Here is a 25,257-nt window from a genome sequence, read left to right as displayed (position 1 = left end):
TTCTTTTACAAGGAGGAGAAAAATGGCCCCATTATTCTCATCCTAACCATTAGATACATAGACTTCCTTCAAAACAGATCCCCAAACCCTGGAATTAATCCAATTCTACTGAGGTTCTTTCAAAATATTTGAGTCTACCAGTCTCATCCCTGGCTACCACCAGGCCATATTCTCTCAAGATCCAAGCATACTAGACTCCACAATGAATTTTGTGAAGATAGAATTCTGACCTCCAGAGGCTTTACACATGCTATTATTTTGTTAGTAACAACCTGCTTCTATCTTTTGACTTATTGTCAATGTATACATCAAACACAAACTTAAATGTCTTTTCCTCCAAGGATGCCTTCATAAAACTAGGTTGCTTTCTTGTTATGGCTCCTATAACATGCTCATATGCTTAGTATACTTTGCTATGGTTTTTAATTTAATCATCTGCCTTTCCCCCTAAACAGCAGTCTTAGGAGGCCAGAAACCTTGTAGATCTTGTTCACCACTATAACCCTGGCACCTAACAAACAGTAGACATCTAAATACTTATTGAATATGTAACATGAAATGAGAAAAACTTTCCCATAAATCAAATCTCCTTTTCTAGTAGCTCAACAATAATTTGAAGTAGTGCTTGTAGTATAAACATTTTGTGACTTTGGTTAATTTCTCAAGGTGCACTCAATTTGATTAGTTAATGGTCTTATAATGATTATAATAAAATTCCAAGATCATACAGTCATAGTGCCCTACATGCCTGAATTTTACAAAACTTCCTTTGACCCTTTCCTAGTCATGATTGCTAACTATCTGCCTATTCCATGTTCCAACTATTCATTTCCAACAGACACCTCAAATCTCCTGCCATTTGTTGTTTTCCACTCTCACCTATTTTACAGATTTCTTCATCCTTCTCCTAGTCTTTTACACATATTCAACTGTTTCACTTACTCTGTTTTTATCCTTTATTTCAGGTGCTATTTCTCTCACTACACACTACACATGCCTCAAGTGAAATTATTTGCTTGTGAAATTACCTGGAAGGTGAGTTCCTTAAGAGGAAAGACTTTTTATTCACAGGGAAGATATTCAGTAAATATTTGTTTTACTCTTCTTAAGCAATCAGGCCTAGCTTTAGCTTTCTGTCTAACCTTCTGTATTTTAGTTTCTTTAGTCTTAAGAATTTTAATCTCTTAAGAGGAAGAAAGACATACTATAGCTCTACTCTAAATCACATCCATTGAGAGTCGTGACTCAGGACTCTAAGCATCATAGTTTTCATTAATTCAGTTTCTAAACTAGTTCACAAGTCTTTAAGTGTCAAGTATAACTCATCTCCTACTATGGATAAGCTCAAGCTATATAAAAAGTTTTATATTTATGAGCATAAAAAATTACCCCCAAAATTCAGAAATCTTACCTCCTGGTTTGTTTTCTGACCTGGTTTCATATAGAAAATAAAAACTGTGTCGAAGGGACGACATGGCAAGAGATCCAGATACCCAATGTCATCAAAAAATCCAGATATCGTGGAGTCAAGTGCAATAAGGTGAGGAGGTAGACGACTGTTTGCAGGTTCCTATCACCAAAGGAGGAAAAGAGAAATTATTACTTCTTTTCACTATTCTAATTATAAAAGCAATACTTGTTCATGGTTTAATAAATATTAAATATAAAATTTACAAAGTGGCAGGAATAGGCACAACCATAATCCTGAAGAAATGATTTAACATTTTTGTGTACTTCCAGTTCTTTTATTTGCCGTTTTTGTTAAAGACAATTGAAATGATACTACTTATTTAATTTTAGGTCCTATTTTCTCTATATCATGCTTTCTGTAAAAAAAAAAAAATTAATGCACTTTTTTCTCATTCATTGCTGGTAGAAATGCAAAATGGTACAGCCACCTTGGAAGAGTTTGGTAGTTTCTTGCAAAGCTAAACATAGTCTTACCATTCAACACAGCAATTGTACATCTTGGTATTGATTGAAATTAGCTAAAAACTTATGTCTAACAAAAACAAACAGAAATGTTTATGGAAGCTTTATTTGTAACTGCCAAAACTTGGAAGCAACCAAGATGTCTTTCTGTAAGTGAATGGATAAACTGTGATACATCCATACAATAAAATATTATTCAGTGATTAAAAAAAAAAAATGAGCTATCAAGTAACAGAGAGACATGGAGGAATCTTAAACACACATTGCTAGGTGAATGAAGCCAACTTGAAAAAGCTACATACTGTATGATTCCAACTACATGAAATTCTGGAAAAGGCAAAACTGTGGTGGTTGCCAGGGGTTGGGGGAGGTGAGGTAGGAGGGATGAATAAGAATAATACAGTGGATTTTTAGGGTAGTGAAACTATTTAGTGTAATACTGTACTTTTTTGTGTGGTGATCTTAACTCTCATCTTAAATATTTTATGATTCTCTTAGGGTTGTCTAATTAAAAGTCATATTACCTATGAACTGTCTTCTTTCCAATAGTTTTATCTCTTAATTTCTTTTCATATTTCATTGACTTTCCTGGTTTTGATAATTATAACTATAGTTATGTAAGATGTTAGTATCGGGGAAACTTTCCTGTACATTTTTTTTTTTTTTTACAACTTCCCATTTAATCTATAATTATTTTAAAATAAAAAAATTTTATTGACTAAAAAATTCTCAGGTAATAGTGATGAAGGCAGATATATCCTTTGCCTTTGATTTTAACAAATGGTGCTTCTAGTTTTTCATGGGCTGACGTTCAGAGAGATCTCCATTACTAATTCTGATTAAGTTTTTGGTTTTTTGTTTGTTTTTTTAAAATCAGAATGAATACTGTTCTACTGAATACTGACATTGTTTTATTGACTGATCTACTAATAGGACTGAATTATTTTCTTAAAAGCTTTACTAATATTTCCCAATAACTCTCCTTGAGTTCCTAGGATAAATCTTATTTGGTTGTAGAGGTAATTTGCTTAACATAATGTTGAATTGAGTCTTATTCACATTCTCCTTAATACTCTACATACTTTGTACACATATTCATAAGTAAGACTGGCTTAGAGCTTTTTTGTATGTGTGTGCTGTCAGGTTTAAGTCATTAGATATATGCTGAAATTCATAAAATAAACCAAGTAACTTTCTGACTTTAAAACCATGTTCTGACACAGATGAAAAAGCATGAGAATTATTTATTTGAAAGCTTAAAGATCTTTAACTAGAATAGATAACATAAATGGAAAATTACAACCTCAGAGACTATGTTATTAGGTCTCTTCTTATTTCCCTCAGTCCACAGGATGTTAATAACTTTCTTCTAGTATATTTTTATTACTGCTTCTGCTCTGTTCAATTTTCTTCATTAGGACTATCACTAGTCATCTGTAGGTTGTATCTTTGTTCCTTGCCTTCTACATATGCCACTGTATTTCTCGTTTCCTCTCTCTTCTCCTTTCTTCTGCTTTTTAAGGGAGTTTTTATGTTCATACTCCCTATCGCCAACTCACTTTTCTACAACATAAAATATTTTCCATCTTCATGCTGTAATCCAAAATCAGATAGCAATGTTTCCTCTGCTTTCCCAGAAATTTAAATGACTTCTTACTAAGTAGCTTCTAGGAAGTAGGGCAGGGGACAATTTGTACAATAAGCAACTTTTTGTCTGGCAATCTTCAGTTGTGCTTTTCAAAACAAAGAGGCCTTAGTATAAACCCCAAATCCACCACAGACAAGCTATTTCACATTTGAGCCTCTTTCCATACCTGTAAACTAGGGATAGCATCGCTTTCCTTGTAAAACTGTTTTAAGAATAATGAAATTAAGAATAATGGCAATATTTATTTACAGTCTGGCTTATTTGGTACTAAGTACTACATGAAGTATCTTACATGACCACAAGATGGGTTCTTTTATCATCTCCATTTTGTAGACGAGGAACTAAGACCCAAAAAGGTTGGGCAACTTGCTCAAGAATACATAGCTGGCAAGTAGTAATGCCAGGACATAGCTCACAAATACTAGTTCTTTTTTAAAAGTGGCATGAAACAGTTGTAGCCCATTCTTTCAGTAATAAATTTTACTAGGGGAAGATTTTTAACATTCTTTTTCTAATTATCTGTAGGTGTTAATTAAATATGTGATATGGGCTCTATATTACCCAGGAAAATTCAGGACTGGATGTATTAACAAAGCAGTCCCCTCAGACAGGACTCTGAAAGCACTCAAAGGACTAACTCTCTTGGACTCATAGGGTAATCTATAGCATCACTGAATTTCATTTACTTGCACGCAGGGTAAGATTTAACTAGTGTCTTTTCCTTAAATTCCTTTGATCCTCACAAAAATGTTTTAGCTATTATCAGTTGAATGTTCATTTATGAATGTATTTACTCATAAAAATTTAAGAAAATTACCTTCAATGCTTCTAAGGACAAAAATCCAAAATGTGAAAGGAAAAGGCGTGCTGTTTGGAATTCCTGGGCAGGAGGCGGGGGTTTACAATCTGTAATTGGATCAGGAAAACTTCTCTTCTGCAATTCTTCCTCACTTTGCTGTTCGAGGTGTATTTCATAAGCAATCTGCTGAGCCATGCCATTCCTTAATTTTTCATGTCTTTCTTCTAACTGAAATAAGTAAATATTTATTTTATATTGTAAAAGAGGATTAATATTAATTTTAAAATGAAAATAAGCTACAAGCAACGAAGTAAATGAAGATACTTTTCAGTGATCAGCAATGAGTTTCAATTCAATACAGTGTATACAACCAAGCAAACAGGTTTCGACATTAAAACAAATACCAAAGAAACTCCCTTATGGCCTCAATAACTGTTCCTTCATCTCCTCCCTGTAAATGAAACCACTTAGTCTCTGCTTCCCTTCAAGAAAGGGGCAGAGCTGTTGCTCTCATCCTTCTTCCAGACCACTGTCCATCTTCATCCTGCAGAAACACCCTCACGTTTTGAAGTCTTCATCCATATGGATTATTCTACTATACTCTGTCACCTGACCCCTCCACTTCTTTCCTGGATCAATCCTAGTTTACTGTTCCATCCTCTCTGCTGAGCCATGGTCCTTCTAACAAGCTGGCTTATATTTCTACAACCTGCTCAACCTTTGTAACTTTGGCCATCCACAAGCACACTTTGCACCTCAGGCATGCTGTACTTTCAAGAGCTACAATTCCAAAATTCCGTTCTCCAATCATAAGCCCTTCCCACAGCTTTCCCACACCTTCATTTCTCATCACTGTGAAGCATCCAACCCCTCCCCAAAATTTCCCAGGCCATTAGCATCCTACTGGCTTTATCTACTTCCCAATCAAGCCTAAACCACCATCCTAATACCCTCTAAGCATATAAATAACTATGTTGTTCCTTATTTTTCCATATTCTCATCCCTGTTGATCACCACACCAATTTTTGTTTACTTATGGCTCCAGATCCCAAGGACTTTTAAAGAAAGTTAGCAGAGTAAGTAATTTCACTACAGATGATGCTACTTAACCTCAGCTGGGCTGCCTGGTAATTTTAAGAGCCATCTTTGATTCCCTATTTCACTGCTAAGAACTAAAATTAAAATTTACATAAACTCCTTCAATTTCCCTTCTTTCCACCTCTTAAATGTCTCTGAACCTTCACCTACTCTCTCCTCTTTTGTCTTACCCCTTTTTCTAGACGTGATCACATAAACTCTCAACCCTACTGCCTCCAGGGCCTTACTCTGTTACTTATTTCCCTAGTCATCTTAGTGTTAGCAGATGCAGATCTTTCTCCACTCATTCCTTCCTTTCAACCTCTAAGTGTGTTCATATTCCTCCTGTCCTTGAATTAAAAAAAAAAGAAGGAACTAGCCTTGCTTTTCCTAAGCTAGGTACTTCCTCATGATTATCTCCTCTATACCTTTCCCCTCTTACTGGTAACAGTGTAGCTTATATTTGCTGCCTTTCATTTATCATTCACTCCCCAGCCTTTTATACTCTGGGCCCCACTTTAACATTCCTTTGAACCTTGTTTCAAAGGGCAGCTGCAATTTCATGCTAAAATCCAGGGGCCTCTTAGTGTTCCTTCCCCCGATCTCTCTAACATGTGATAGTGTAGGCAGCCTCCGTCCTTTTTCTCATGCCCTGACATACCTCTATCCCCCACTTGTTAAAATTCTTCTCCCTTGACCTAAGGTACCAATTACTTAAACCAAATAATTTTTTCCTGTCTTTCCACAGCTGTCCTCTTTCTAATGTCCAGATTTCTATAACTGGTACCAATATCTTCTTTGTCACTCAAAATCGAAAGTCCTTTGGTTTTTTTCCTTCCTTCTTCAATCCAAGACAGCTTGGATGTATGTCAACAATATATTCCATATATTTAAACTTCCACTATTAGTGAGGTATTCCATCCTTTCCCCTGCCCAGATTGCCAAAATAGTCTGAGTTGGCCTTTCTCCAGATATCTTCCACTAGAGTCTGATTATGTCATCACCGTATTGATAACTACCATGGACCAGCCCAGGCAGCCCAGTGACTCTCTCTGAGAGGTCTGGTTCCTTTCAATCAGCCACAATCTATACTTGTCTTACTATATAATGTCCTGGATGACAGAGATCCAAGTCATCTTATGAATCACCTCTAATTACACCAAAAAAAAGTCAGTGTCTTGACCACAGAAGTTGCTTAAGAATGTTTATAGTCATTCCCTTAACAAGAGCTGACAATAATTTATTTATCTTACTTCTTCAGTGACAATTTCATGCAAATCTGGAATGCTCAGATCTGCTTTCACAAAAGGAATCTTATCCACCTCTTCAGGAAATGGTCGATGTTTCACAGTATATTTAAATCCTACATCATTTTTAGGAACTGGACGAGGTTCAGGCACAAAAAGCTGTTAAAATAAAACAAATAACATTACGTTTATTACATGTGGTACCATCTGTAATGACAATGTATTTCCCTGGTGTCTTCGATGCCTGTGTTTCTCTAGATTATATAATATAGGAACTCAGTAAAAGTCTGCAAATTTTGCTGCTAATAGTAAAGGTAAACCGCCGATGTACCAGTGTGCTCTATTATATTTTTAAAAAAATGTTCATCAACTTATTACAGATTCTGTGGATGATAAATGGGTTGTTGAGCTCTAGTGCCCCAGATCTGAATCTCCCATATTCAGTGGTAAGCCGATGCGTAAGACATTTCAGAGATAAAGGCTCAAACCCCCTTCTTCCCCAGGCTCTCAAATCATTCCATAGAATAAAGTACAAGTTCCACCAAGCGTCTCCAGACAGGGAATTCAATTAGAACCTTAGCATGGCTTAATTGAAAGTGTATGAACATCAAATCTAGGCCTCCACGGCTCCAAAACCCAGCTTTAATATACATTAGCTGTGAGACTTCCGTTTTCACACCTGAAGAATGGAAGCAACCCATCACAAGGATGTTGTAAAGATTAAATAAAAATGTATATGGCATGTATTAAACCAGCAACAAATTCCAATTCCTTTCTTGATCTCCTTCCTCCTTAGTCTTTAATGCTTAGTAGCTTATAGCACAACTGACAGAATGTGATCTGCATGATGCTGCCAAGAAAAAAATAGAGATGTGCTCCTCACAGGGAGATAAACACATCTTATCTAATAGAGATATCTAAGATATTAAATGGTTTTAGACACATACTCTGACTGTATCTCTCTTTAATGCTGGTAAAATTTTATTAAGTCATGTTTAAAAGAATCTTTAGTAACATAAATAAAAGCTAACAATGTGATAAGTGAAAAATGACTCAAATTCTATTTCTCACTGTATACAGAAAAGAAAAAATGATTAGAAGGAAATCCACTAGAATATTAACAGTGGCTGGCTATCTGCTAGAGAGTGAAGGTACAGGTAATTTAAAATTTCTTCTTTACTATCTGGACTTTCCAAATTTCTCCCATGAGCAATTTTTATTCACAAAGTTACAAATGTTATTAAGAAAATAAATTGTGCCACCCCAAAGTAAGATTTCATTAAATTATACAGTATATTAAGAAAATTATAGAGCATATTATTAATCATACAGGAATAAATCATTTGAAACTAAGTCTTGTTGCCAGAGAGAACAAGGGTCTGGTCAAATTCTTTTTATCTACTGATGTACCTGAGTTTTATATTTAACATTGTATGCAAAAAAATGGGGCCGTTGTTCAGAACAGTAATTCTTAATCACAAATGAATGTCAGAATCACCTAGAAAGCTTTCAGAAACTATACCTGCCTTGAAGATATCTCTGAAGAGTAATTTAGTGAATCTGAAATTCTAGGCTCTTGATTCTAATGTAAACCCCCTGACTGAGATCGTGGGCTAGGGTCAAAAATATTCATTTTTTTCTGTGGTTTTTAGTTGAAATTTTTTAACCTTTAAATTATATCATGCACACGTACGTGCACATGCATCCATACACTCACTCCTAGTCACTTCCCTGTAACTTCTGATGGATACCTTCTGATTTGCTTTTGCTCCTCTGGGTAAAAGGCAAAGCTGTTGTGCCCAAGCAAGTCTTCCAGACATTCCTCGAACCAGCACAGTGACAGAGGGAAAAAAATCATCTGGAATAAAATGGTGTAAAAATTTTTATTCAGGAGAACCACTTAAAATATATCTGTTATCAACTGCAGAGATTCTAATATCAAAGCCCTACCACAGCATTTCCCAAACTTTCATCCTCTGTGTACCACCTTTGTGGTTTCTGCCATACTATAAATAGTAGTTTCTTACTTTATGTCAAACACTTTCTTTCCTTTTTTTAAACTAAAATTTATTTTAAATGGTAAACTATAATTTTGGTGTGCTAATTATATATATTTTTAAACACATTTAAAAATACATAAAATACATAAATACATAAAACCAACACATCAATTAACATCATCTCACATATCTCCAATTCTACACATACACATGTTTGGGAAGCCTTGTCCTAGCCAACACTCTTAACTCCCTGTACTGGGAATGACCTACGTGCAAGAAGACAATCTGGGACTTGCAGTGCTAATGCTATGTTCACCCATGCCTTTGCTTATCACTGTACACCAAAGGAAGGCAGGCACTGTTCCATCCCAGTAGAACTTCAGGGCAGGAAAAGGGGGTTAAAGAACTCAGGATGGACTTCCTGAGTGACCCAGACCTTCTTTCTTATTCCCTCCTTTTGTCTCTGGTGAGAAAGTCAAACTTGTTCAAGTTTCTCTCTCTCATTTCTTCTAACTATTACAATGAACTATTAAAATGTCCTTTAAATCTATAAAATCTTAACTGTTTATATTTTTGGTAGACTTCCAATGAAATCAAATTACTAGAGATGAGAGTAGGGGAGTTTTAGAAAATCAGGAAAAGGGCTGACACCACTCAAGCTAGGAAAACCAGAGGGAATACTGGGATTTTACAGACTCCTCAGCAGGTGGCTTGGGAGCAGAAGACAGGAGGAATCAAAATAATGGGCAAAGGTCAGGGAAAATAGTCAAGCAATCCCCAGGTCTGGGGTAGAGAAGAAAGGTGCCCACAGGAAAGATTTGGGACCAGCACTTCTGGAGTTGGGCAATAATTAGAGGCCCCATCTATTTTATACTAATGTCACTGTATCTTACCACATCAATACGGAAACCTGTGATGGTATTAATTTACTCCTGAACTATAGGGAAACATCTTGCCTTCATTTTTATAGACTTATGAGATCCTACTCATATATTCAACAAAATTTCCATGGGACTGTAAGACACTGTTCACCTTTGCAAAGGTAAGAAGGCAAGTCTTAAATTACTGAGAAAACCCTATCACTGTGGAGCAACAAAAACAAAAAGGGACAGTATAAGGGTTCAGAAAATTTGGATTCTAGTCCTAGTCATACCATATACTTCTCAAGTAACCCTGGATAAGTCACATACCCTCTCTGAGCCTCAGTTTCTTCACCTGTTAATGAGGGAATTGTACACTAGGTGATTCCCTGGGTCCCTGTAGGCCAACAGATTCTGTAACCTTCATTTTCCTTCCTTTGCATACTGGCTGATTCCAATTACCATCAGAAAAAGTACAAACTTTGAGTAGTCTGGGTAACAGTGGTAATCACATACTTTGAAAAGGTTTCTATTTGGGGACAGGAGAAGAGGAAAACAGGGAATGTTGTGTAAATGGAAAATCACTGAAGAGTTTTCAACAGGGCACTGACATGGTCAGATCTGTATTTGAGAATGAATATGATGACAGCAACATGTAGGATGGAGGTAAGGGTAACAAATTTTGGATTGGAAGGTGGGGAGATCAGACCAGATAGGAAGCAATGGCAATAATCTGGGTAAGAAATTAAAAGGCCCTGCACGTGGATATGTGGAGAGGGTTACAGAGGAAAGGAAAGATTCAAGAAGTGGTAATTTTAAAATTGATTGTATAAGGGAATAACACAAAGGAACAGGCAAGGCAAAGATAACTCCTCAAATTTCCAGCTGTTTGGGCAACACCAATAACGGAAATAGAACAATGTGGAGTGAGGGGCAGGATCCAAAGTTCAAGAAGAAAGAGAAAAATAATTTTTATACACAGTAAACAACAGAAAATAGTCCACTAAAATAAAAATTTTATAAAACCACAGAGCTCTTTTCTGATATTTCAGACACACATTAAGAGCCTCTAAAAGAGTCTATGTAACATATATTCCATTTTCTGACCTTCCGTTTTTCAGTTGCTATTATCCCACAGCTAGACGTCTTTTTGACAAATGCATAATTACTTCCCTCATCTTGGAAACAGCTTGCTAGTACTGATGAACATGTTGACTTAGCAATAGAGAAAACCCAAAGTGCTGAAACTTACTCTGTTCATTTCCAAGAGGTTGCTCCAGCATTGCCAGGATGACACTGTTATCCAAGACAAAGTACCGGAAGCTATGCCTGTTTATGGTTGGCAGCCTGGAGTATTTAATCAAAGTGGTCTCATTCACCAGACTACAAGGAGAGGCGGGACCACTGGGTGAAGGAAATGCACCAAGCAACTGCATAATACTATGGAGAATACAAAAGATAACAATTAATTCCCAAAGCAAAATGTAAGTTTACCTCATGCATCAATGTGTCCTTCTGCTCTTTTGATTTTAATTGACCACAGCCATGCTTCCTCTTTGTAGGTCAAATTTATTCCCTGCGGTGGATGTTGTGGTGTGCTATCTAGATTTCCTCCCCCAAGATTGAAAGATCCTTTCTCCCAGATGCAGGGAGACGGTGGCCACAGCTTTCAGCTAAGTCTCTCTTCAGGACCTGCCCTCAACCAATGAGAACCTCACCTAAGATCACAGCTTCCTCCTGGGACAGCCCACATGCAATGAATGAATGATGCAAGGGTATGACGTCCCAGTCCCCTTGCCCTAACTTGAGAGAATGCTGAAGGGCCAACCCAGCTCCAGAGCTCTTCGTTGTAACTGCATTATAGTTTAGTTCTTCCCTCTGCTTAATCCTGTTTCCTTCACTGACCTGTAGGGTTAATGGTGAGAGCACTTTCCAATAAATTTCTTGCAAGTTAATTTCTCTTTCAGAGCTGCTACCCAGGGAACCTAACTAACCACATTTCCAAATCATGAAGCTCCTACAGACATATTAAAATTTTCTTTGTGCTGCAGCTTTCAGGATTGTGCTAAAGCATTCTAGACCTAGAAAAGGACCCGAAGATCAGCCAAAACCCCTCAATTTTTCAGATGAGGAAACTCAGGCTCAGAAGAGATAAGTGATCATTAAGAGACCAGAAACCAGGGCCTGCTGCCTTCTCACTATGTGGCCATGAATAGATATTATCCTCATTTTTCCGATTAGGAACTTGATGCTCTAATAGTTATACTTTACAAAACTGTTGTAATTATTAAATGAGACTATATGAGGAAAATATGCTTTGAAAGCTGAAATTCAAGTGATCAAGTCTTAAATTAGAAATATTTATATCCATAGAGATTTCTGCATACATTCAATGAATAACTTACATACAGCACTTACCATGTGCCAGACACTGGTCTAAGCACTTTACACATATTATTTTATTTAGTTATCGTAACAACCTTATGAGATAGTTACTTTTTATTATTCTCATTATGAAGGAACTGAAGTACAGAGAGAAAGTATCTTGTAATGAAAACATAAAGATTTTATATTGTGGTCCTAATATCACCTAACCCTTCAATGCAACTCATTTGAAAAACATATTCCCCAATACCACTTTTATCACCTCAATCTTCAGCTTAAGTGGCCTCTTTCTCTTTCATTCTAATGCTTGAAGCTGAATATCTCTGATACTGAAAGGCAATATTGCTCAACAGATACTTTCCTTCTATTTTCTCTCCTCCTAAGAGGAGAACTATCAAAGAATTCAAGGCCCAGGAGAATCTGATGATGAGTCAGGCCGAAGGATTTTTGGAAAATAGGTGAAATACCAGAAGATCATTAATGGGAAAATGTGTTTTTGGTTTCCTAAAACGGAACAGAGATGGATGTCACAAAGCATATGGACCATGTGAGCTTGCTATTTTCTATGCAAGATTCTAAGACATTACCAAACAGTTTGCTCACAAGGGAATAGGTCATTAAAATCAAATCACACCAGCCTAACCACATTTTCTCTTCCTGATAGTGACTAGACTGGAAAGGCAGAGAAATATCTCTGAAATCAAGACATGCAAGTATTTGACAGCGTATTATGATAAACCCATAGACAAGATTTTAAAATCTCTAGAACCTGAAGGGAAATCTCTTATGATGTGCTTTGTAAATCTACCTCCATTCAATACTTTTATCAGTGTCTCTGATTAGGACACACAGGGTAGTCTCACTAAATCTGCAGCTGACCAAAATTAATCTGCAGAGTTAATACATCAGAGTAAAATTTGGGATCCAAAAGAATCTTAAAAGACTAAAAATAAAAAAGTAAATCTTACATGAAAAACACTTCGGGTGTAAATGTAAAGTTCTGTACATTACATCCATATACTTTTAAACAATTAAGTACAGAAAGAGAGATAAAAGCTAAATGTGTGGGAAAAGACTCAAAGATTTTAATTGATTTAATACAAATCACCGGTTCTCAAAAAACCAATGCAGTCTGAGTATATTTAATGAAAATATACCATTTACAGAGTTTAAAGGTCACCAGACCACATCTAGCAATATTATATTCAGTAAATGACCTTTAAGAGGTACAAAGCCAAACCTACACCATTGAGAAGAGAATGACCAGTATGACAAACGTACTTGAACCCCTGTCATATGAAAAATAGCTGAAAAGTACTGGCAAAAATGAACCAGAGAGAACAAGCATTGTCTTCAGACACTGCTACTGCTTGGAAAAAAGGATTTCACTATCAAAAGTTTGAATCAGAACCAACGACTGTAAGCTAAAGTGGCAGAGATTTCAGCTCAATGTAAATGTCAGGTTTTTAACAATTAAAATGAAATGGGTAACCTTGGGGGTTAGAGACTAAATAACTTGCTAAATATGTCTTAAAGGTGACTTAAGCAGAAGGGCTGATAAAATGACTTCCAAGAGATTTAATTCTAAATTTATATTAATACACCAAGGAGAAAAAAACCCAACCAGCCAATCTGCATGTAATTGTCTACTGTGTGCTCAGCACCGTTGACGGGTGTGAAGACGAAACATGACCTCTGCCCAGGTTGGGGGGACAACACTAGCATGCAGCAAACATAACAAGGTCCAATCATGACAACATAGAACTCCATGCTGTACAGTAGAGGTCAGACTGAATGAGCAATGAAGTACAGAAAAGAGTCATTATGCAGCAGAATAACCAAAGAAGGTCCTATGGAGTTAGCAAGATCTAATGTGAGCACTAAACAATGGAGGATGTGGCTGAGAGAAGAGAGAAGTCCTAAAACCCAGGAGAGGTATACAGACACTATGAGTATGCACAGTTTACAGCCACAACTGGCCTGCCAGGCCCAACTATGACAGAAGGGATGTACTGAGAAAAATCAGACGGTTTGCGTGGAAACAGAATAAGGAGGTCCTTTAAAACTAGACCACGGAGTTCATACAACATGGCAGCAAACAGAGATCTATTCAGTTTTTAATCACTTACAGGGCAGAACAAAAATAGTGGCTAAGACTGATGAGTTTGGCAATAGAACGCAAGATGAACAGGAAGGGTAAGAGACTGAAAATCAGGGAAAGCAGGCAAGAAGTGAGAAAGGCCTGGACGAAGGTGCTATCTGAGGTTAGAGAAGATGGAAGAAACACTTTCAAAAGTAAAGTCTATTGGACTCAGACACTGGCTTGACTTGAGAAATGACAGATAAATCAGAGATAAATAAAAAAAGCTAAAGTTTTGTGTCTACATAACTGGAAAAGGAAGTGATATTGACATAAAGCTGTAATTGTGAGGGAAGAGAAATTTAATTTTGGACATGTTTTGGACATGTTCCATGACAACAGCACTATTCAGGGTACCCTTCAAGACTGGAAACTGGAGATACCATTGGTAAAGTTACCAGCAGGAGTAATGCAGATGAGCCGCCTCCATTAACTACTGGCCAGGAAGGACCCCAGGGTTCTCTACTCATTGTGCACATATAACCAATCCTCACTGCCAGTCACGCGCTCATAGGAATGTCCTGCCCAGGCTAGGATGAAGCAAACTTATTTTTGTACAAGGCAGAGTTCCCAATGAGAACTGTCCTTCCTCTTTCTCTCCATATCCTCCTTACTCTTCAAAGTACACATCAAGTCTTAGTTCTTTTATAATACTTTTAAATCTACTTCAGCCCACATGTAGTTTTCTCTTTGAACTTTTATTTCTAGTACCTATTCACATTTTTCTGATTTTCTAGCTATTAGCCAAACCTCCACAAAAAAGTCACTAAGAACCCACCAGTAGCATAGTGAGTAGGACTAAACTAAAGCTAGCACTCTTCTAAAACTGAGTGACCTAAACCCATGAGAAACAGAAATAAATCCAACTTTATTGTGCATTTTCCCAGTTAACAATAGACCACTGAACTCATAAAAGATTCTGAGATCTTGGTAAGGGCTGATTTAAGTACAAATCTTCAAGCTGTGCTGCCTACCACTTCACGAAGAAGACCAAGATAAGCCAACCCAGAATTCCTCCTGACAGTCTTCCTTCCTTTTACATTTTTCTGGGTCTTCATCCACATTTACCCTGAGATATGCCCCATCTTTCCATCTGTACTGACGATACCTGATCTTCTCCACTTACCTCTTCCCTGCAGTTCATAAACGTGCCTCATCTGCCTGCCTTCCCTCTTACTGTCATCACTTACCAGCCAGGCACAAACTCACTGCTATTCTTTAAGGTACCGACCTATCTCTGTTCCTTCACTGGCTTAACCAACCTGAAGTCTGGCGTATAGTTCAAACTTTACCTATCCTCTAAAAATTAGGTCGTGTCATTTTCCCTAGGAATCTTACTTTGATTCCCTTTAACTGGAAGTATTAATTTCTGCCTTCCAACTGCCCAGCATTTTATTTGTACCTCTTTCTCTTGCAGCATTTATTTTCTATCTAGTATTACAGCTACTTATGCTCATATCTTATCTTCCTTAGTGGATAAGAAGCTCTTTAAGGGTAGTGACTGAATTTGATTTATCTTTGTGATCCTATTATTAGTTCATAAGGAGTTCATAAATCTTGGCTGAATGAATCTATAATGTATAATATAAATGATGAAGCAGAGAATACAGATCACTGAGCTAGAAGGCAAGAGACCTGATAACGTGATCACAGACAGATCCTATCTCTGGACTCTGCCATCAAGTCAGGGGGTAGAATAAGGCTGTCAAAGATCCTTTTCTAGTTCTAACAAGATATGACTTGAATGAACATCAATTAGCACAGAAAAATCAGGAGCCAAACTCTCGGCCCCAAATTTCTGGTTTCTTTTGGCCCCCAAAATAAGATATTTTCTTTTCCATTTTATTTCTGAAGGAAAAGTATCTTAAAGGGGTTGTGTCACTTAATGCTGAAAAACTGGGGAGGAAATTAACCAAGAATCACAGCTAACCCCATCTAATGTCCAGGTAGAATCCCTGTGCAGTCACTTTCATACCATGTCAGGGTGGCTTCAGCAGCATCCTTTACCCTCATAGATGCGGGGTTTGGCTCCTTATCTCCTTTGTACTTGACCTCTTGCTCACTGCTCTTGGATTTACTTCCTGAAATACCCAGTTCCACAATCTCCAGTACTTCCTTAAGACAGTCCTAGAAACAGGAAAGGCAAATCAGTTTTTATAATACACCTGTCTTAAAAGAAGACAAGGAAACATCAAATGTTAATCATGGTTGTGTTTTGGTGGTGGGGTTCTAGTTTCTTTCTCATTTTCTTCATAGGTATAAATTATAATAATATAATAATACAATAAACTCCCCCTCCCCCAATTTCTCCTTAAAGAAATAAATTTGAGTGTTCCAAGTTAGATAATAAGTAACGATAAATTAAATTTTATTAGTCATAGTTTTTATAAAATTACCATGGACTAAAAATCATGAAATCCCAAAGTATAACAATAATCCATTAAACCTGGAAGGTTTAAAACATGTTACATTATCCAAAGAGAAGCTCAATTATTGACATTTTTAAGCAATTTCTGATATAACTTTAGAAGTTATAATGAAAATGACTAAGATTTAATCAACAGAATTATTTTTAAAACTATATAAAGTTCTCAACAAATATTCAATAAGCCTGGTATCTCTAAGTTACACTGTGAGTTCATTATAACCGTCTGCCTAGCCATAAAAAAAGAATTACATAGAACAATGGCAGGGGAAGTAACCTAGATACCTGTGCCTCCATGAAAGCAGATAAACATGCAAAAAATGAAATTTTTAGATACAAGCAACCTTTATGGATACGCTGTGCTCTACGTTTGTAGTCTAGCTATCAAGTACCCTTCTTGGTTACTGAAGTGCCTACTGGCTATCTCAAAGCTACCATCCTTTCAAGAAAGAACATTCTTGATAGTTCAGATAAATCAGTCAAGGCTCCATCTTTCAAAAGAACTTCTCTATGGGTTAATTTGCAACCAAATATAAGCATGATGATAGCTTCTGAGTTGTGCTCAAAAGGACAAGTGTTCTACTGAAATACAACAAATATAATCAGTTTAAAGTATGCAACATTGTACTTAAATTTAGATATTCTCTTTTAAAAGATATTTTCCCAACCTACATTTTGTTTCTATTTGCTGTTTTAAGATCTAGTAAACTAACCTTTTCATCCAGCATATCCGGATGCTCTGTCAGCCAGACACAGAGACACTGAAAAGCTGCTACTATCATGGAGTGCAGATCCCGCGAGTGAAGAGGAGCTGGCCGACTACACTGGTACACAATGTAGCTACACACAGAACTGATGGCTCGCTTCCGGTCTCCTGAATCAACCATCACCTTCACCTGAGCATATTCGTATGGGAACATAGTTAGCCAGGAAGCATCATGCCAATTTCAAAGCATCTGCACTGAGGCCTGGCCTTTCCGAGAATGTGACAGGAAGCCTTACTTTTTAAAATATTATTTATATAGAAAACAGAGTATTTCAGAATATATAAAGATAGAGGGCATTTTTCAAGCCCTAAAACAGTATTTCATTTTAGCATACTTTTTCATGCCCTAAAACCTAAACGCCTGGTGTACACCTACTCATCATTGCCAGAGATCAAAAAAATAGCTGGCAATGAAACATGTGCACATTTCAAGCCCCCTAAACCAATCCCATGGTGATGCTCCATAGACTACAAAGTTCTGTTCAGCTGCAAACTGTTTTTCTGCAGTGACAAAATCACTTTATGTTCCCACCAGTGATGTATGGGGGTTCAAGTTTCTCCACATCCTCACTAACATCAAAGTGTTTTCTTATATGTAAAACAGGCAGGATTATCTTGTGTGTAACATCTGGTATTATGAAGATCAAATGAAATGAAATATGTATAATTTTATGTTATGTGAATTTCACCTCAATAAAAATAAAAAATACTTAGAGAAATGGAAATGACCACCCAGCTCCAAGGTGCCACAAAACTGAATAACAGCTGTGAAAAAAATGTGAAAGTACACCCAATTTTCACCTATCTCTGATAATGGAAGATGGAAGAGTCACAGATAGTCCCAAATAGCATATTTTAGGATAATCACTTTTTATAAAAAGAGCCCCTTTTCTTCCTTTACCAAATCTGTATTTGTTAAAATGAGATGATCCTATAATGGCACAAAATGTCATGCTGAAAACTTAAGATTATTATAAGCAAATACAAAATCAAAAAAAGTGAAGTTAATTTTGTAAAAATCTCGCTTGGAGGCTCTCTTTTGCACACTATGACTATAAACTATGTTTGAGTATAAGCAATACTGCAATACCCAAACCAAGAGGTTGTAGGGAGACACAAAAAAAAGAGCCATGGTTCAAGCCTACTGGGCTAAAATTAAAGGACTGTCCTTCTCACCTTTGCCAGGCCAGACAGAAGCTCTAGAGCTGCCAGTGATATGCTCATGTCTTGCCGCCACTGGGAGTTGAGTCTTTGGGTGACGAGATGAATGCTGCGAATCAGGAGCCCAGCAGCCGAATCTGTATTAAGAGCTAGGATATAACCCCAATGCCACATCCCGCAGGGAGGGAAAACAACTAAGCGTTAGTAACGAGAAGCACAGCATTCCACCAGGCACAGACCACAGCAGCCACAGTGAGCACGACGGGCACCCACACAGTGCTATGCTCCCCGCCCCACCGGCTTGAGTGTCAAACCTGACTGAACCACAGGGCACAGGGCATACACACTGGACCAGAGCAGCTTCTAGTTCCCAGCTCAGGTACCTTTATATAGACATCCACCGAGACTTGGCAATTTCACTACATTTCTCATAAGAATGTAAATTGCCAAAAAAAAAAGGCTATCAATTATTTCCTTGGAATTTTATATGGAGAAAAAAATTCAAATCTTAGAATCTCCTCAGATGCTGAGAATTATCCTAAAGCATTTGTTGGAACTATCTTCAGGGTTTAAACCATCAAAAGTCACATGCATTGCTTTTTTAAACACATTTTAACATTTAACTCTCCAAGACTACTTTAATATTTCTAAAAAAAATTAAATAATCAAGTCATTGTGTTTTTATTTGGCCTCCAAATCTACATTTGAAAGTAATAACTGCTTAGCTAATAATAAATTAGGACAAATTAAATTCATAAAGGAAGCTTTAGGGACATTATACCTGTCGATCCTATCAGAAAGAGGGCAGTGACAACAGAAAAAGGAATGATCATTAAAGAGAGACATTCATGCAACACTAACACAAATCTGGATTTCTTAGTAAAAATTATTTTATGACATTACAAGCAGAACTAACACCAGTTCAGAATGCTGAAACAAACAATAATCACTTCAAACACTTATATTAGAACACATACAATAATGCAAAAATTTCTTTGGTTTCATGCTTTAGAAAGCATGAAAAATAAACTTCCACCTACAGTATACTTAAATCCATGCATAATGAGTAAGATAACAATTTAAATAACTTCTTTATAAATGCGCTGAATATCCGCATATGACCTTGTATATCTTACATGCTCAAGGATACTTTAAAGCAAACTTAAAACTCCTAGGCTCAGGAATTCCCCAGATGATTAAAAAATCAAACTTACATCTAAGGATCTAGACTTCATTCCAATATAGTTGGATTAACACTCACAGATTTAATACATTATTAGTACTTGTGTACAAAAACATAAAGGTGCCCACAATCTGACAGAACCCATAAAGTAATTGCTTAGGGTAAAGGACATTATTGAATAGGGTATTCTACTGACAAATATTTCCTTACTCTTACTTAAAATTTGTGAATAAAAAATTTAACCAGATATAGTATGGTAAACAGGTTTTAAACACAGAGAGTCCCTTCTGGGTTCCTATCTCATGCATATCCTATCATCCATCTTTACCACACTGCAGTAATTGATGTACCGGCTGACTCTGCCATTAGATTCTGAGGCAGAGCCCACATTCTATTTGAGTCTATGTTACCAGCATCTGGCACAGAATCCAGAAATGTTTCCTGACCACTCATTTTAATCATTATAAAATCTAAAACTACCCAGAACCTATACTAAAAAGTTGTAGAGCTAAATTCACAAGATTTGTTTTCTTTATCTTTTAGACTAATAGCCTATTATACTTAAACACATTAAAAAATCATGAATATTAAAATTGTGTTAACAACATTTTGCTTGTTTGTTTTATATCTCTGGGCATTAAAAGTTCTTCTATAAATTTTGGATTTCAAAAAAGCAAGTATGGCTTACCATAATCTCTTAGGAGAGCTTGAGCAGGTCTTTCACTATCGGGAGTTGTGGGCTCTGTGCTTCCACCACTTGCTGAACTAATACCACTGTTAGTGCGACTATGACTCTTCAGGTTATTTTCTCCACCACCCTAGTCAAATAAAAATGAATCAAATGTTTGATGACTACAGCCATAGTTTACAAGTATAGCTAGAGGTCAACCATTAAAAGCCATGTTGATAAAACAGAATGTGCCAACTAAACAGCACTATCTGGTACACAGATAAAAACTGAAGGGTCTGATGATTACAAGTGCCCATTCTGGGATCTTCTTTGCTGCTGCTTATTAAAGACCAGCCCCAGATGGTTTTCCATTTTCACTAGACTTCACTAGCTAATGACTCTGAGTCCTTAAAGTAATACTCTAATGCGTCCTAAGCAAAACTTCAGAACAGGAATAAAAAAAGCTTAAAAAAATCAAACACAAGTAAACAGTAACTCTCAAATGTAGTTATATTATAAAACACAAGCAATACAATACTATGGTTAGTATAAATATTCACTCCTATATGTATAAGAGCTAAAAAAGGTTAATTGTTAAAGATTTCCCTCGTTTCCACCACCTCCCCGCCCATAAATACGCAATTCATTATATCCAGATAACTGCAGTTAATTATTATTAGCCCCCTACTGGGACATGAATATAATTTCCTTTATAATATTTGATCCACTCAACTCACTCCAGTATACTCCAATAACTTCCCCACTTCCCAGCCTCTACTCCAAGGATCACATATCTTGAAGACAGAAGCGGGGGCACTGGGAGTCTCGGGGAAGCTTTTTTCGTTTAGAATCACTGGTGCTTTGGGGCCCTTCAAAGTTTGGTCTAAAGGGCCTAGAACGAGCTGATGAGATGGAAAAGAGCAAACTAGATCTTTGCTAACAGCCAGCACAAGATCTACTAGAGATGGAAGAAATTACGGAGTAGAAGGCTTTTCCTACATTATTCAAGCCAGTTGTCCAGGAATAAAGACTGTGTTTAGCTGGAATTTCTCTCAAGCAGAATCTCTCACAGACCTGATGTATAGCTGATGAGGCACTGAAAGGTAAGAAGCCTCAAAATATATATTTTAAAATAGGATCCTTTTGAATCAATTAGCTGAATTTACAAACGAATGCCTTTAAAAACCATAAGGACAGACACTTTGGAATACAATTTACATAAAATCAGAAGTCGATATTCTCTGACAGATTACATGTGGTATGCTTCTTACCATCTCCATTTGGCAACCAATGGCTTCTAAAAGTGCTGAATCTTGAACAATATTTAACATTGCCCCTATAGCAGAAAAAAATATATTTTATTTAAATATATGACAAGAATACTAAAATGGCTAAAATAATAATTAACAAAGATAATAATATGATTTTAGCTGAGAATTCCTAAAATTTTCATATAATTACTTATAAATCTATTGATTGGTCAGAAAAGATATCCTTTAGAAATTCCCCTAATTCTAATCTGCCCCCAAAGTTTTAAAACCGCATTTTTCTACATAAATTTGAAGGTCAAACTTTTCTTTATATAAAACATGAGCATTATCAGGTATTTTTAAATTGGTGTGAAAGATCGATAACATCTCAATTTTAAGGGTAATACAAACTAAGAAAAATATCACAGAATACTTTAAAAACCAAATACTGTTTTTAAAAATAACAAAATAAAAATCACAACTATCTTTCTGACCAACTGCTTTTTAAAATGATTAAAGCCACGTGGCTCAGGGCCTGTCCATGGCTGCATTTTCTGAAGGCAAGTTGCCTGTATTTATTGTCAAGGAACTAACAGCCTTAGAAAGGCTAGTACAGAAACAAGATGGTGAACCTAGCACATTGCTTCTCATCCCAGTGGGGGTGTACTGTTGTCGATAGTGGATAAAGACAGGACAGACACAGCTTTACCAATCCATGGCAAGAATAACAATAGACTCTTCCTTGAAATGTACAAGGGGGCTCTTCAGAACAAGGGTAAAGCAAAACTAAATTATCAACTGTAGAAATTATCTGATTTCAAATGATGTTACTTGAATAACTTAAAACATTACAACTTAGAGATGCTCTCGTATTGAGAATTAATCTGTTCAACTCTTTTCCATAATGAAAGGATTTACTTTACTCTTCTCTATCTATTCCACCTTCTCACTGCGTAACATACTATACTTTCTGAGCACCCATTCCAACTACTACTGTCATCACCAATTCTTTAACTGTCATTTCCTTCCTGGAATGAAATCCTAACTTCATTTCTGCCTATTTAAATTCTGCACTATAAGATCCGATTTAATTTCCACTTCTCCCTATGAGGTTTTCCTTGCTCTTTCTCAACACGCAACACGACATGCAATCAGCATTGCCTTCTGCTATTATCTGACTACTTTGTGAGGATAATCCAATCTATGCAATGAGACTTGCTCAAGGATAAAAGCCATGCCATTCACTTCTTTAGTATATCCCCCCGAGCACCTATACATTGGACCATGCCCTTGGCTTTGATGAAAGGCCAGAAAGTACAGTAAGAAACAGCTGCAGTAATCAAGTTGAGAAGTAATGAAGGCTTAAAATATGGCAGTGGCTATAATGATGAAGTGTCATTTAAGAGAGATAATCAGTACGATTAGGAAGCTAGTAGGAAACAATAAGGAAAAGGGATGAAGCACAGCAACAGCTACCCCTCACTTTCCTCTTGGCAGGGTTCTGACATAGCTTCCAGAATTATACCCACATCAATATATTTCCACATATACATAATGGGCAGGAGGAACAGAAAGAGGAAGAAGGAAGGAAGGAGAAAAGAGAAAGGGGAGGGGTAAAAGAAAGGGAGAGGAAAGAGAAAGGGGAAGAGGAGGAGAGAGGACAGACAAAAGCAAAAGAAGAAAACAAAGAATACAAATAAAACTAAGCAAAAATGACCTAAATTTTTTCACATATAAAAGCAAATAAATTCCGCCTCTGAATCAGAATAAGCAGAGTTTTATTAGGCTTAGGTTCCCATCATTGACCCCTGTCTCCTTAGCATGCCTGGGGTCAACAGAATCTGGGTTTTCACTTACAAAAAAATATATGAATACAAACCTAATATCATCTGAGTGTTGTTAGGGTCCGTTTCCGTTTGCAAGGCACCTATAAGTATATTCACAAGTCTGAGCTTCAGGGACAAAAAAGTTATTGGTTTATCATAAGAAGAGCTGTCATCATTACTAAACTTTCCTTCCAGGACCACCTATGGAAAAAAGAAATAATACTTCACATTGACTGTTGTGGTTACACTATGCCCATGTGGAAACTGCTACAGTGGACAAAGAGAAGATCAGTCTAACAAGCAAGGCTTTCAGTCTGACTATTATTAGCCACTCTGCTATGTCTCTCACTAACATGCACACCATATGTTATCAGATGTCATGAGTCTATCACTACTTGAAATGGTAGGCCAAGGAATGCTGGCTGACTGATAGAAGGAATAATATCACAACAAATCAACTCTGTTGAGTCACTTATAAGAATCTGAAAAATGTTTTTAAAAACTCCTGTTCCATTTTCAAAATATAATTTGACTTGAATTAGCACACAAAACAGAACATAGAATATAAAAAACTTTTTTAACATTACCTCAGATTTGACTGTTCCAAAGTGATGAGGGAGAGGCAACAAAGAAAGCAGGATATTAATGGAAGATCTTCTCAGTTCTGTTGGATTTACATAGGTTTTAAATTTGGAGAGTTCTCTGCCAAAAGAAGAAAAAATAGCTGTTGGTATTTCCGAACTAAAGTACGTTTTTAGCTATTGCCAAATATACATTATGCCAATTTTTCATAATACGAGCACTGGGTTTGGTTTCATAAAGAATGCAATACCTACTTTCCACTGAGTTTATACTCTGCAATTTGTGTGCTTGCATGCGTGTGAATCTCTATGTTAAACTATTATAAAATTAAATTAGCATCTGATTGACTGACTAATGTACTGACTGACTGGTTGATTTTAAATGTAAGGCCTCTTCAAAAGTAGGACCTCTGGGCTGGGGTTGCTCTTACTCATCTAGACAAGGCCAAAAAAGGAATCAATGTGCCCATGGACAAAGCAGAACTGAAGATCGCAGATGAGGTGAGTCTGGATATTCTACACTCACTGAATGTGGGCTGAGTTCCCCTGATCTATGAAGACAACTGGACAGGATAAATTAGGAAACTGGGGAGGAAGCACCAAAAAAGACCAGGTCAAACCCAACAACAGATATACTAGTGCAGAATGACAGCTTACCTGTCAGGCAAAATGGTTTCAAGAGCTGAAATAAAGTAAGGAACCACAACATCAATCCCTTTCAAGTCACAGCAGAACAAAGGAGGGGAGTTTAGAATAACGCTGGCCAAGACAGGATGGCACACATAATCATTTATCTGCAAACCTTGAATTAAAAGCATGTAAAATCTAGGAAAGCAAGAAAAAAATTTTAAACAAACTGATGAATTGTTTTCATAATTATTAATATTTTCTACAGTCATTTGAAAGTCTATTTCCACGCTTCACTACTTCTTTAAAGTGTATTACTGGCGTTAGAACAATTCAGACTCAAATACACTAATAACCAAATTATCTTTACCAATGAAAAGAAAAAAAAAGATTCAAGTCTATTATACCTTTTTGAAGTTTTTAGCCAAATTTATAGGTGCCTGCAAATGAAGCAATCAAAACAAAACAAATGGCTGCAGTAATCATCAATAAACTGGAAGAATTAACTGAATTTAATTCCATGTCAGTAAAACTTTGTGGCATTTCACAATTCCTGAAAAAAAGTATGTTGTGTCTTTTTCTCCCTGACTCATTAGTTTTGGGGGGACAACGAAAGAAACTTCATTCAACCCTGCATTTATCATGATATGAAGGTCACTCTGCATAAGACTCTCTTTAGG

The 25,257-nt window shown here is 36.6% G+C and overlaps 1 protein-coding gene across 2 annotated transcripts in view; it reads right to left on the bottom strand.

The window, feature by feature from the left end:
• RALGAPB (Ral GTPase activating protein non-catalytic subunit beta) overlaps positions 1-25,257 on the bottom strand; it is a 74,534-nt gene that overhangs the window by 15,608 nt on the left and 33,669 nt on the right. Inside the window, exons 11-23 of one of the 2 annotated variants that reach the window (XM_039864323.1) lie at positions 24,608-24,775; positions 23,957-24,071; positions 23,423-23,570; positions 21,565-21,629; positions 20,312-20,441; positions 18,456-18,577; positions 17,227-17,409; positions 16,064-16,215; positions 10,816-11,003; positions 8,455-8,561; positions 6,710-6,862; positions 4,398-4,607; positions 1,412-1,570 (exon numbers count right to left, since the gene is read on the bottom strand). In XM_039864323.1, coding sequence (XP_039720257.1) covers positions 1,412-1,570; positions 4,398-4,607; positions 6,710-6,862; positions 8,455-8,561; positions 10,816-11,003; positions 16,064-16,215; positions 17,227-17,409; positions 18,456-18,577; positions 20,312-20,441; positions 21,565-21,629; positions 23,423-23,570; positions 23,957-24,071; positions 24,608-24,775 — 1,900 coding nt within the window. Of the gene's footprint in view, positions 1-1,411; positions 1,571-4,397; positions 4,608-6,709; positions 6,863-8,454; positions 8,562-10,815; positions 11,004-16,063; positions 16,216-17,226; positions 17,410-18,455; positions 18,590-20,311; positions 20,442-21,564; positions 21,630-23,422; positions 23,571-23,956; positions 24,072-24,607; positions 24,776-25,257 lie in introns of both variants that reach the window. The other variant, XM_039864322.1, reaches the window with a different exon arrangement.

This window comes from Pteropus medius, unplaced genomic scaffold (assembly GCF_902729225.1).
Source record: "Pteropus medius unplaced genomic scaffold, Ma_sr-lr_union100, whole genome shotgun sequence".
Taxonomy (NCBI): domain Eukaryota; kingdom Metazoa; phylum Chordata; class Mammalia; order Chiroptera; family Pteropodidae; genus Pteropus; species Pteropus medius.
Note: the sequence above shows the minus strand (reverse complement) of the source record. Positions and strands in the feature narration are given on the sequence as shown.